This window comes from Numida meleagris, chromosome 3 (genome assembly GCF_002078875.1).
Source record: "Numida meleagris isolate 19003 breed g44 Domestic line chromosome 3, NumMel1.0, whole genome shotgun sequence".
NCBI classification, from domain to species: domain Eukaryota; kingdom Metazoa; phylum Chordata; class Aves; order Galliformes; family Numididae; genus Numida; species Numida meleagris.
In genome coordinates, this window is record NC_034411.1 from 51,592,671 (window position 1) to 51,606,333 (window position 13,663).

Here is a 13,663-nt window from a genome sequence, read left to right on the forward strand (position 1 = left end):
AAACTCTCCTGGTGCAACTTGAAGCAATTACCTCACCTCCTATTACTTGCCCCCTGAGAAAAAGAGCCCAGCACCCTCCTCTCTGCAACCTCCTTTCAGGCACCTCAGCGATGAGGTCTCCCTCAACCTTCTCCAGAGTAAACAATCCCAGTTCCCTCAGCCACTCCTCTTAGCTCTTGTTTCCTAGTCCCTTCACCTGCTTTGTAGTTCTTCTCTGCACACAAGCAGGGAGACTGGACATGCTCACTACTGAAATCATCCATGTTCCTTGAAAAATGGGATTTAGAAAGGAAAAGAATGTCATGTAAATTGTCATTGAAATCACTGGCATTGCACCAATTTGTACAGCCAAGATCTTTAGTTATAATCTTTGTGTAGTAACTTTAAACCCTTACTTTGTTAGCAGATTTCTTGGTCTGTGTATTTTTTTGACTTCGTCTTTTGTAGTGATGTAAGTACCAATTCTTCATTTTGAATCTTTCCTAGTGTTAATGAAGTACATGATCCTACATATCAATATAGAGTTGACACAGGTAATTTCCAGGTAAGTCAGAAATGTTTCCTTGATGTTCAATTGTCAAACGTAGTTAGGCAATACAATGAGGAGTGTTTGCTCTTCCACTGAGATCTATAACAGTTTAGAAAATTGCTGGCCTTGTGGTCTTACTCGGACTAGGGTACTTTCTATTTTGCTTCAGATCACACATAGGCTATGTTGAACTCCAACCCAATGAGAACAGTAAATTGTCTTGCAGTAACCTTGAGTATCTGGAGACTTAACACTCCATGTTTTGTCAGGGACTTCTGAATTTGGGAACTGAAAGATGATTTTTTAAGCCTCTTATTAAGTCAGTTTTGTATATCTTGACTCTTGCCAAGATCCTCTGTACTAGAAAATTTCAGATTTGCTTGTTGAAGAGGAAGATATAATTTATATGGTTTCCTGTATAATTCTTAGGAAATATGTTTGTAAAAAAGCCTACCTTGACATATGCCGTCTTCATTTTGTACTTCCTTTCATGAGCATACTTTCCCTGAATAAATGCACCATTCCATATTGTGCTTCAGAAAACAACAATTTCTGTTGCAGGGTACCAACTGAAGAAAGAAGGAATAGATCAAACCTTGTTAAATAATAATATTCTTTTTGTAGGGAATGAAAATCTTCTTCCTTGTGGTGGCAACCACATACATTCTCTACCTTCTGTTCCTGATAGTGAGGGCATGTTCAGAACTCCGTAACATGCCTTATGTTGGTAAGTATTTCTTCTGATTGTTCCCTAAGCAGGCTGTTTTCTCCTAGACATAAGTGTATATTCTCAAATAATTTTTCTCAATCTTTTTCAGATCTCAGGTTAAAATTCTTGACTGCATTAACCTTTGTAGTACTTGTCATTAGGTAAGGCTTTTAGAGTACATTTCTCAGTACTCAAACTTCTATACCCTTTTTTTTTTTTCAAGGATTTGAATATATATATTTTTATAGTAAAATACTCAGTGAAACTAAGAGATGTTGTTTTGATATGACAGCTATGGTAAGCATTTCATAATCTTTGGAACCCTTTCTTAAGGCTTTTATAGACAGTTTTGTATTATTTCCATTACTGCTATAATACACTGCAAGACTTAGAGATTCACATAGCAGAGATATATTCTTTATTGCTGAGTGGTTTGCAGTGCACTGTTGATCTGTTTTGGAGTTTTGTAAGCCTCGTTCTGTAAAGCGGAAGTTTAGAATTAGATTTACATTATTGTTTATATCTGTGCCCCCCACTCCAAACAGTTATTTCCAATTGCTGTTGACTTTTGGATTGTCTTTAGTGGGTGAAATATGAGAAAAATAGACCATCCTTGTTTTTTTTTTTTCCTTTACTAAGTTGACTGCTGATTTTAAATCACAAAATAATCCTTATTAATTTAGAAATATGAAAATGTGTCTTCAAATAAACAGCATTTTAACATAATTATTTTTTAATATACTGCTCTATCAAGCTTACACTTAAATTTTGCAGTTTAAAGGCACAGTATACTTACATACTGTTACTCTTTTTTTTTTTTTCCCCCCCACAGCATTGTTATACTCTATCTACGCTTTGGAGCACAAGTTCTACAGGACAATTTTGTTGCTGAGCTGTCAACTCATTATCAGAATTATATCCTTGTATTGTGATGTTGCTCAACTGAGGATATTAATCTGGTTTTCTTTAGAAAACACTTGAAGATGATTTACCTAAGGACTGAGTCTTTTCACTTCTAGGTGGGCTTTTGATGCTGTATCAGTTTTGATCAGGGTTTCATGTCATTATTTTCTAATGGCTATTTGTAAATATTATGAGCTGAGACAGTTTCAATCTGATTTGTTTATATAAAATAAACCACAGCTGCATTTGGTACTCTTCAAAAAGAATAAAGGCCTAGGCTTTCTTTTAGCAGTGAAGACAGAACTGTTCAATTTTATCATGCATTTCACCACTGAAGAGTAGAACTTACCTCAGCAAATGTTAAACGTGTTAAAATTGAAGATTTGTCTTCATTTAGAACTTGACTTAGAAACAGCTTGAGTATACTAGTTGTCATTTAATTTTAAAAATGCCATTTTATCTGTCCATGCATGCTCTCAGACTTTATTGCAGTAAACATCCTTCCCATTGAAGCAGCTTGCATACGTTTTGGGTCTTTTTTCCAAAGTTAATGTGAATGGAGCTATACTGAGCAAAATCCTTGACACTTACTACCAGCAGAATTCTTATCATTTTATGGTTTATTGAACTTCTATCTCTACACATTAGCCTTCGTGTATTCCCCCTCAAAGAATGCACTATACGGTAAGTGTGAGCAATTGTCTGGCAAACTTAGATGACAAGAGTTGGCATATTAGAACATACTATGTAACATCCTTATATTTTTTCTTGTCTCATTAATTTCAGTTTGCTTTGCACTAACAGAAGCTGTGCTGCTCCTGAGTATTTTAGTACTGGAAATTCGAAGGAATACTAAAATGTTTACATCTAATTGGCTTGACTTGAATTCTTATGCTTTTCTCTGATTGAGCTTATACTCAATATATTTGCAAATAATGCTCTAACTTTTGAGCTGAGTCACAGACAACCCTTAAAGAGCAAGAATACTTCACTCATGCTTTGTTATAACAATAAGGTTAATATATTTACATGCTGACAAACTTGACTGAAATATGGAAAACAGGCTGATGGAAATATAGGAGTTAAGCTGATGTCTAACATGAGGGGATCTTGGGGAATCTATGGGGACTTGCTGTGGGGAGAGGGGTGCGCAGAGCCTGTTTACAAAGGAGGCAAAGGATTAAATCTGTGGCACTTTTTTTGCTCTCCTAAGTATAGGATATAAGCTGATTCACATGGTGATTCTAAAGCATTATTCCTATCTAACAGATAAAGATTCTGTAAAATACGTATTTATACAGAGTGCATTCTCTGCTTTAAGCACTGAGTTTAAAATGTACTGAGAGTTATGGTGTGGGAAGGCACTAGACTGTGAAGCTGGCACTTTCTCTAAACTTGTCAGAATTGAGATAGATTGTACTGTTGCAGGAAGATCCTGCTTTTCTGTTATGAAAGACAAGACAAATGGTGAGGATAAAAGGTTGCAAGAAGTATTAGTCTACAGAAGTTAGGAAGTAAAAACCTGCTGGAAAAAAAGATGCGAGAGAGATTTGTCATAAGTAGCCAATGGAAAATATGTACTTCGTTTCATCTTAGAATAAGGTTACAAGTCCTTCCTTCATCTATTACAAGGATGGAAAATAGCCAGCTAGTCATTGACTTGCACCTTTGGTCTACTACATTTATAACTTAGAACAAACAAGGTCACCAAATCTATGCTTTTTAAAAAAGTATGAACGTTTGAATAATCAGAATGGTAAAGTATGCCTTAACTATATGCAAATTAAAACAATATGGCAAGAAACTGAACAAGGGAGGAAATCTGCTTATACAACACAGAAAATACATACCTGAAAATATGAAGAGAGCATTATGCCATTTTGTAAAATCTTAACACCATGATGGTGTGGGCTGAAGGGTGGAGAATTTAAAGGAAAGAATTCTTGGATATAGTTTTGTTAAGTTGCAGTCATGATTGCCTTGGAAGTTTTTGAGTCTTTTGCTTCAGTTTTGGAGTAAAAGTGCAGCTGTGTTTCTGAATTTAATGTGCTAAATTTAGCCTTATTTACATTTTCCAGAGTCACAGTTGAAAGACAATCCTGCTTTTTCTATGCTGAATGATTCGGATGATGATGTGATTTATGGGTAAGATTATAAAATATGTATGATGCTTTTTGTGTATTATTTTTGTAAAATTCTTTATATTCTTTTCCATATTATTTAAATGAAGACTTCATAGATTGCTAGTGAAAGTAGATTGCCTGTGTAACAGAAACAGCCTATACTGAAACAGAAATACAATGAGAATGCATGTTATTTTGGTTATTTTGGTGTTCTTTCTTGTTTTGTTTTGTTTTGTTTCTCAAAGGAATTGCCATGGCACTGATACAAATGGGTAAGTATTTAGGATGCTGATAGGTCATGGAATGAAGGCAGCAAGGTATTTCCAAGTTGGGAAAGATTGGAGAAATCAGGTGGAGTTAGCTAGGGGGTGACTCATACAGGAATGCTGCAGAGAGGGATAATGGTCCTTCTTAAGTGTCCATCACTTATCAAAATAACAATAACGAAATGCAGCAAAACTTACAGGACTTGCATGAGTTTATGTAACATAAAAATATAGTAGCAGTTGAAAACTTATCTAGGTCAGGCTTTCCTGTGCTAGACACTGAACAAACCGGTTATCTGCCCTTGTTGTTTTCACCTTTTAAGCAAGGGCACTGAAGGGCTGAACAGCGGGGACAGTTTAATACTGCAGTAACCTGAACGAGCCTGTGCTAGATTAGCTGCATGCATTGTCTGAAGTGGCTTGCCTTCATGTAGTTAGATGAACAGTGGAGTAGCAGTAGTACCAGCTTGTTCGCATACTAATCTTTGTCAGTAGTGGTTTGTAGCTACGGGAGTAGTTTTTATTGTATATCAGTCTCTGGAGATAAGTCATACGTATTTTTCATAACCCCAGAAGGAAGCAAAACAAATACCAAACTACGAACTTCTTACTGCAGTAACGATCCGATGCCTTATTGTATTTTAGCACTTTCCTATTTTAGAGTTATTAACTGATCGTCACGTTCAGAAGTTTTAAAAAATACCTGTTTCACAGGAGCGACTATGAAGAAATGCCACTTCAGAATGGCCAAGCTATTAGAGCCAAGTTTAAAGAGGAATCAGACAGTGACTGATCGAGTGATTTTGATATAGACAGACTTGTTCAGCTGGAATTAAAGCAATTTTGAAGTTTTCCTAGATAGACCACTTCCTTGGCTTTCTTACAGTCTGCTGTCATCTGAACACGGGACTCCAGGAAGGACATTCTGCTTCTGTTTCTGTTTACAAAGTTAAAGCTGAAAAAAATGCTTGAAAAAGTTGTGGTAGGAACTCAAGGCAACCAAACTTTATACGCGTTATGAAATGCCTGATGGCAGGATGTCTCTAGACTGTTTGTCTATTTCCATTTCGAGGTGTCACAGATTATGTACTGATTTTAAAATTGCTTCCTTACTGCTTGGTGGTTTGTTGTTGTCCTCCCTCCCCTTAGGACTATGTAGAACATAGCATCTTAAACCTCCTGCATTTCTGCTAGCTCCTTTTCTGTTGTTCGCTGCTGTATGAAGTGCCTCTTTTCCCTTTCAATTTTCTACCTTGGTCACTAGGACTGGAGGCAGGGAAAGATGTGCTTTAAGCTTCTCTCTTCTGCTTCCTTTTTTTTGTTGTTGTTGTTGGTTTTTTGTTTGTTTGTTTGTTTTTTTAAGAAATGCAGAAAAACAAAGCTCCCCATTCCTCCTTCTAAGAGGTGATGTGGACTTCAAACCATTCTTATTTAAATGGATTTACAAGATATGTTATAAGTGTGGGATATGTGCAAATAGTCAGGTTCTCCCCAACAAAACTGTTTGTTTCCTTGTTGTTTTTTTTTTCAACAGCCCTTCCAAATGAAAATATTTAGGCAGCAAGAAACCTCAGAAGGAAGCCAGTACTTTTTTTGTGTGCGTGTTCTGGAGGAGATTGTTACAAGAATATAGTATAAAGTTCCTTAGAGAAGTATAATTTCATATTTCCAAACATTTCATTTTAGATGCTTTTTCTACATCAGACTTCTTCATGAAGTAGTATTTATTGACAGTTAATGTGCATTCTGGGAACAGTTATGGGTGCTCATGCCTTGAAGTTGCTTAGCAGCTTGTGAGCACGTTCTGTGCGTTGCTCACCTTCTCTGTCATACCACAGTTGCCAGCAGTACTGCTTGAAATTTTCACCCATACATTTTATGATTCTGTATTCCAGTCTGTGCTGGAATGGAGTTATACGGGAATGCAGTATTCCTCATACAATGCTGCTGCTTCTCTGTTTAAAAGCTGTTTTTCTCCCACACCACCGTTCAGCTCTGTATTTATGTGGATGCTATTTGTTTCCAACTACTTCTATATTTTCAAGGACTTGACCTGTCTGAAAGTCTCTTTTTTTTTTTTTCTTAAATGGATTCATAACTGTAATGTACTTTTGTAACATTTCTCTGCCCTGCTGCTGTAAAAAAGATATACTAGGCAGAAAATGGTGCTGGCTTACACTAGTAAATCATGCTTATGCCAGAACTAGTCTAAGCAGAGCAGTGCAATGAAGTCGTACTAAACTTACTGAATCACATTGGGGGGTGTAGATTAATTCTGTGTTTGTGCAGCAGTTTAGGCTATTGCAGCACAATAACCTCCTTGTAGCTGTTCAGGAGCATTAAGTGGAGACTTCACAGGGTAGCAGTTTACTTACAGATGACCAAAGGAACTGCTTCACGTGGTTGCAAACTTGTTGTCATAAGAATAGTTCAGATTTAAATCAGCACTCAGTTCGAGACAGGTGTGGTAAGATTTTGTGTGTGTGTGTGTGTGTGTGTGTAAAAAGTAATTTTTGAGGATCTTTGGAATTTACAACTTTATGTACTGGGTTATCATTTGTTAGAAGCCAAAGCACTATTGGATGGCTAAAGCAAGGAAACAAGGTGGGGGGGAGGGCAGGAAGAAAGGGAAAGAGTTTTTAATTTTGTTGTTAATTGGTGTCCATTTAGAAGAATGTACAGGGAAAACATTACAGAGGTGTACCAAGTTGGTGGTGTTTTTGTTAGTGAACTGAAGGAAGCCATACTTTCAGCATTTTCTTTTAGATATTTTTAACAAGTATGGGGGTAATGTTTTTAACCTAAAAGAGGTGGGCCTAATCTCATTTTTATTATTCCTTATATGATCTTCTTTGAGCTTACAGTCATTTGAATTTGCAGTTAGACTCCAGAGCCAACTAGATGTTTCTTGTGTACCCCAGGCCCCTTTCACTTCCACTGGAGTGAGTACAGGAGTTAGGTTTTCAAGAATTCAGGTCCGTACATATTCAAATCTCTCTGACTGTCGTATTGTTTAATTCTGAGTTGTTCTGAATTGATAAAATACTTCATTTGACAGATGTGCAGAGTGTACTGTTTCTTATCACAGTCTGAGCTGGTTGTTACAGTTAAGGCTGAAATAGTGACATGCTTTAGGATTTCAATGCCTAAAAATATTTTAAATCTGACTTGGAAAATGCGATTTTCAAAGCTGTTCTCAGCTCATTTCACTTGCCACTTTGTCTACCTTAACTTTTCAACATGACTGCATTTGAAATGAAAATAGGAAAGCTCAGATAGGGAAATAGGTGCTTCAAGTAAGCATCCCACTACAAAAATAATTTGGTGATTTTTTTTTTTGAAGAGATTATCTAAGCAGAGTTTGCCATACAAAATAGTTCAGTATTTCAGAAGTGCTAGAGTGTAATAGTAAGCTTGACTGAAGAACTGTCATGGCAAATGCTGTACATAGTAAAAAAGTAGATCTGCTAGCAAGGTCTCTCAACTTCACTCTCCTTATCAGAGATAGTATTTGAGGAATATTACAGTCTGGATTGCAAGCAGCTTGGGCATAAATGGCATAAATTCACCACCAAGTAATGTATTGCAACCTAAGGATAAAACAGAAGAGATCTGGATAAGAAGCCAGATTGGGCTTTACTTTTGTTAAAATAATTCAATATTTCATGCTCTACTGGAACTTGGAAAACAAAAAGTTGCCACAGATGTAGTGCTACCGCTCTCCAGGAGATGCCTGCTGGTAAATAACTGCAAGACTTCTATGTCCGTTGTGAGCAAGATGGGACTTTTAAGGAGTCAATTATAGTTGAGTATGAACCCATTCATGGCCGCCATTTTCTGTAGCATGTTCTTTAAATAGAGGTTGTGTTCGGAGAGGTTGGAAACTTTCCTGGGACTGGCAAAGAGTAAGTAGCATGAGGTTCAACACGAACAAGGAAGTTCAACGGACCTATGGAACTAATATGTTAAAAAAATTGAAGGATGTTTCCAGCTAGAAAAGACTTTTATCTCCTGTCTCTGAGCCAAAAGACAACTTTGTATCCACAGTCACCTATTTTTGCCCACTTCCTTTTGCGTATGCCAGTAAGAAACTTTGCATTACTGTAAATTTTTTAGAAGTTTGTAAATATGTAAAATGAAGCTAAAATATGGAGTATTTGTGTACCAAAATGGTATAAAATGTGTAAGATAAATGCTCTGTTTAATGAGAAGCTGTAAATTAAATGCTGCCTTGACAAAGCATGCATGGGGACATGTTAAATATTCTGTGTCTAGAGGTTGTATTAAGGACAGCAAATTATCTATTAAGTTGGAAAGCTTCATCCTGGTCTTGAATACAAACCAAAAAAACACTACTTCAAGCAAAAGTTGAGTATTGAGTTTCTTGGAAGACTTCATGTGCATAATCATTGTTAAATATGTTCATAATAAAGTTTTATATCTTTATATTGTATTTTGGTTTTTATTTTCCTTCTACTGAATTACTACCTACCATTTTCATAAATCCATTTTCACTTTTTGTGCATTTTATGCATATTCAAACTTGGTGTTTACACAGATTCACCACAGAATTTTGGTGGTGGTTTGTTTGCAGACAGCCTTAGCTGACAGATTCTAAAACGTTTCACAGGGCTCCCTAAATATACGCAAATGCACATCACTCGCATTTTCCCACTTAAGACAACTGTCTTTCTAATTACGAAGTGTTCACAAGTCAGCGTGTTCAGAAGCAGCATTACAGTTCAGAGGCTGTCTGAAACTGGTAGCATATCAGAACTCATAGTCTTCATGATCAGAATAAAATAAGAATGGAAGGTTTAGCAGGAAAAAAGCTCAAGACTTAACACACATTGAATGTATCAGCATTCAGTCATCAATTTCCTATGTATAGCTTGCTAAGCACTTCCAGAATGCAAAAAACTTGTCTTTTTTAAATGAAGACATTTATTTTTGTTACTCTTCTGTGCCTTAAGTGTTGTACAAGCAGATTAAACAGGTCCCCAGAAATGCAGCCACGATACTTTCCAATAAATGTCTCATTTTCTTGGAGTATGGTGTAGTGACTTTGTATTCTGGTACACATCTCAACTACAATGAGAAGAGGTAACAGAAGTGGAACTCTTAGAAATTCCAACAGGCTTAAGTTTTAAAAGAGTCACACCACTGGTTATGAATTTGAATAATTTAATGCTAACCAAGAGTACAAAGTGTGAAAGTCAGTGTCTTATTTAATTTGGTTTTAAAAAAGAAATCTAGAGAAAATGTTTACGCTGCAGCAGATTTCAGTATTAGCACCTTAAGGAGAAGTTCTTGAAGTTTTAAGACAGCGTGGCAACACTGGTACAATACTAAAAAGACAAACACAAACCATGTAACAGCATGTTTTCACATCTGAAAAAAGTTACAGAAAAAGTACATTAAAACTGGAGGTTGTTCAGTGCATTCACAGTTTGAGCAGAGATGGAATCGAGTGCTGGAGTAGAAAAGAAGTACAACGGATTCCAAGGCAATCATATTGCAAGTCCAAAGGCACTGACAATGCAGTACATAGTCTTATTCTCCCATCTCACAGTGCAGGTTCCTACAAATACAAAACAAAGCTTTCAGAGACAGAAGAAAGTTACGCTGACTTAATATTAAAATGCATGCTTCCATATGCATATTTATTCATTGTTTAAGAATCTTAAGAATGAAGCTTTCACAATAGCAAAGCATCCCGTTTGTTACCATTTATTAGTCAGAATCACAGCCACATGGAAAAAATACAAAAGTATGCTATTACTCCAAAACTAGTGTCAGGAGGACTAGTACTAAAGCTGCAAGCTGAAACATCCAGCAGTTTTGCTCCTTACCATCACTGGAGTTGTCCCAGAAGCAAGAGCTTGCTGTATGTAGCCCAGCACCATTCTTTTGCATAATCACACAGGTCACTGTTGTCAGTAGAGAAGCTTTCATTAATGTATTGCTATCGTTGATATTTAGCTACATTTATGCTCATTATAGCACATACATGTATATACATGCAGATTCAAACAGACATGCATGCTTACAAGTACTCAGCATACATGGTTCTTGCTAAATTGTGCTTTAAGTTTCATCGGTGCACATCACTGTACGAGCTTTATCAAAAAACAGCAAGTGGAGCTCACCAATATACTTGAAAGGTTTCCCCAGCTTGGTGAGTTGGCTTAGAGATTGTTCCACCACACTTGTTGTCCACTGGTTCACTTTGCTGTGCTGGTAGGCATTGCCACCTATTGCACTTTCTATGGCCTATGGGCAACAAACACATAAGTTACATTGCCGTCAGCCTACAAAGATCCCATTCACTCATCTGAACATGGAACACTGAGGATAAGACAGCACACGCACAGAAGTCCTAAATACTATTTAGGATTGTTGGAAGTGTTTTAAAACACTACAGAACTTGCAATTCAGAGTTCGAACCAGACAAAGAAGGTATAATCATAACTTCTTCCTCTTCATCTTGTGGTATCTTTATTCATCATTAGTAATTCCTATCCCAATGGCCTGGAGCCTGAGTTATGAAAAAGGTCTCACATTTAAACCGTCCTGAAGAGACTGAAAAAATGCACAGAACAATGGCTCATTCACAGATATTATTTTATACAAATGAACTATGGAGTTTTCAGCAGTCATTTTTGGGAACAAGAACACAAATCAAAACAAGAGACCCATGTAATTTCTGGTTACTAACAGAGCAGAAGCCTTTAGACAAATAATCCAGCTTACTTATGAAGAAAGCCTCTCCTTTAAGACACAAAACTACATGGAAGTTGTGTGTTTTTCATCATTACAGTCTTCTGGCAGAAACTGTTCAAGAAATATCTACAAAGTACTTCAGATTCAGAAGAGAGAGGAGCGCGTAGCAGAGCATGCCTATTCAGTTTACAGACCTCCCTACTCCATAAGAGGAACTGGACACAAAAAACAAACCTCTTCTTAGCAACAAGAAATAGTTCCTTAGCAACAAGAATTTGTTCAATCGTTTCAAACAAACAATTCATTCTGAAGGAAGAGCATCTCAAAAGGACACAGTAACATGCACATACAGATGGCCTTTATGAAATGTTGTATGTTAACGAAACATAACACCTATCTGCCAGGTTTTAACATTCAGCTCCTCCTAGAAATTCTAATTAGTGACATACTGCAACCAGAAAGAAGTATATAAAATTATTTTCATTGTCTTTTGAATTTGTCATACATATCACAACTAAGGCTAGTTATCACTTCCACTTAAACAATGGTTAAATCAATCCATGATTACCTTTGCCTCAATAACAACCTATCTATCTGGAACCCTCTTACACATTAGTTAACAGATTTCCTCGAATGCTTCTTAGCATGCAGCATAAAGCGTAGCGTAACTTGGCTAACTTTGGTTAGGTTGCGGTTGGACTTGATGATCTTGAAGGTCCTTTCCAACCTGAGCAATTCTATGATTCTCTAAGTCTATAACACCAAAGTGAGAATGGTAGTTTACCTCTTTAATGATGTTACTGACTTCATCAACGACAAAAGAAGTCTACAAAATAAAAGAATTTTAAATCAACAGTGAACACGTTCTTCCACATACACAGTTCAAGCTTTGTTAAGAAAACACACTAGAAGCTTAATTTATGCTTGTCAGATTTCTTGTGTGCCAGATGCCTAGTCTAGCATAGCTCATAGTTACTCAAGCTCCCTGAACCCTCTCAAGGGAACATTCTTAGCAAAGTCATCAAAAGTAACAGATGAACTAATACTGACATTGAGTTAAAGTTCTCCAATTTTAATTTGAAAGTATTATAAAATCATGTGCACAGATGTGCTATGTGCATATAAACCCATTTTACAGTGAACATTAATGTCTGTGGTTCCCAGAACAGGCTGCAGGCAGCCTCAGCGTGCAGACACGGCTTACAGTTGAATGAAACCGACATCTTCAGAGCAGACCAAGCATCAATTCACAGCTCAATGAAAAGCTGTCACTACAATTTCAGCTGGTGATATAACGAAAACTGCCTCTTGGAAACCAAAAGGGAAATCTAGTTTCTGCATCCCCTATCACCTTCAGCCTTCCCTCAAGCTTCAGGAGGCAAAGATGAAACGAGAGACATTTGGGCACCTCCAAGGATGGGGCACCCGCACTTACCACTTCTTAAAAACACCCCCACCTGCGCAGCACGGGCCAGGCCCAGCCACCACGACAAGGCAGCGTGAATCCGTCACACCTCCATCCCCACCGCTGCTTTGCTTTTGTCTGACCGAGTCACAACGGACGTGCTTAAGAACAATGCCGCGAGTTGTCACGCTCAGAACCCCGGCCCTCCGCAGAGCAGCAGCGCTGGGCAGGCACCGGGCACAGGAACAAGCCTTGCTGCCGCCCTTCGCCAGCTGCTGCCCGAGATGCGCGGCACGGAGACGGCGCCGGGATCGCCCAGCGCTGGGCGCGACGCGACGCGGCCGGGGACTCCCAGCCGCCCGGGGCGTGCTGAGGAGTGAACGCGAGACCCTCCGCCGGCCCGCAGCCTCCTGAAAGAAGACGCCGGGACAGCCCCAACGCCACCGTAGCCCTAGCCGTTACCTCCTCCCCCGTCTGGAAGTCGTCCATCGCCCCGCCGCAGCCCCTCACGCCGCAGTAACCCACCCGGCACCGCCCCGCTGCCCACCACGCGCCTCGCACTGCGCATGCGCAGCCACCTCCCCTTGCCCACACGGCGCGTCTCCGTTCTGCGCCTGCGCACTTGGCGTCAGCCCACGCTTGAGATCAGCGCAGCCGGGGGTCTCCCAGTGCGCCTGCGCGTTACCCCAGTTCTTTGTAGCGCTCCAGCGCTCTCTTAGTGCGTCTCGGGCGCGTAGCAACGGGGAGCGCTGCGTTAGCCGCAGCTACCGGCTGGCTTGGTTCTGCGCCTCCAAGGTGGCGCGGTTTCCATAGCGACCGCACGAGGTCTGGGCGGGGAGACTGCTCTGGTGTTCGTGCCGGTAACGTGGAGTTGTCTTCAGGTCTTGTCTGAGGAATCCTGCCCTGACAAAGGGATTCAGAACCCTGGTTTTAAAAACAAAGCTTGAAAAGAAGGCCTGAGTATGTTGTGTATGTTCAGGAACTGAAAAAAAAACAAAAAAAAAA

General features: G+C 38.8%; 3 protein-coding genes across 8 annotated transcripts in view; 2 read left to right on the plus strand and 1 right to left on the minus strand.

The window, feature by feature from the left end:
• Nucleotides 1-8,983, plus strand: part of TMEM181 (transmembrane protein 181) — a 32,032-nt gene extending 23,049 nt beyond the window's left edge. For all 4 annotated transcript variants that reach the window (XM_021392912.1, XM_021392913.1, XM_021392914.1 and 1 more), the window contains exons 11-17: nucleotides 487-544; nucleotides 1,154-1,256; nucleotides 1,348-1,399; nucleotides 2,071-2,153; nucleotides 2,736-2,825; nucleotides 4,220-4,286; nucleotides 5,245-8,983. In XM_021392912.1, coding sequence (XP_021248587.1) covers nucleotides 487-544; nucleotides 1,154-1,256; nucleotides 1,348-1,399; nucleotides 2,071-2,153; nucleotides 2,736-2,825; nucleotides 4,220-4,286; nucleotides 5,245-5,323 — 532 coding nt within the window. In that variant the 3' untranslated portion in view covers nucleotides 5,324-8,983. The remainder of the gene's footprint in view (nucleotides 1-486; nucleotides 545-1,153; nucleotides 1,257-1,347; nucleotides 1,400-2,070; nucleotides 2,154-2,735; nucleotides 2,826-4,219; nucleotides 4,287-5,244) is intronic.
• Nucleotides 9,698-13,377, minus strand: DYNLT1 (dynein light chain Tctex-type 1). Of its 3 annotated transcripts, none has more exons than XM_021392917.1 (5): nucleotides 13,206-13,377; nucleotides 12,038-12,079; nucleotides 10,680-10,803; nucleotides 10,383-10,460; nucleotides 9,702-10,111 (listed from the first exon to the last, which is right to left on the minus strand). In XM_021392917.1, the coding sequence occupies exons 1-5, from the start codon at nucleotides 13,224-13,226 to the stop codon at nucleotides 10,041-10,043; spliced, it is 336 nt and encodes a 111-aa protein (XP_021248592.1). In that variant the 5' UTR covers nucleotides 13,227-13,377; the 3' UTR covers nucleotides 9,702-10,040. The 3 variants fall into 3 exon arrangements, with proteins under 3 accessions (XP_021248594.1, XP_021248592.1, XP_021248591.1); XM_021392916.1 differs by having other exon boundaries at nucleotides 13,121-13,251; XM_021392919.1 differs by lacking the exons at nucleotides 12,038-12,079; nucleotides 13,206-13,377 and adding an exon at nucleotides 13,121-13,194 and having other exon boundaries at nucleotides 9,698-10,111.
• The window catches only part of SYTL3 (synaptotagmin like 3), a 32,155-nt gene continuing 31,884 nt past the window's right edge, over nucleotides 13,393-13,663 (plus strand). Inside the window, exon 1 of the mRNA XM_021392906.1 lies at nucleotides 13,393-13,518. The gene's annotated coding sequence lies outside the window, so the exon portion shown is untranslated. The remainder of the gene's footprint in view (nucleotides 13,519-13,663) is intronic.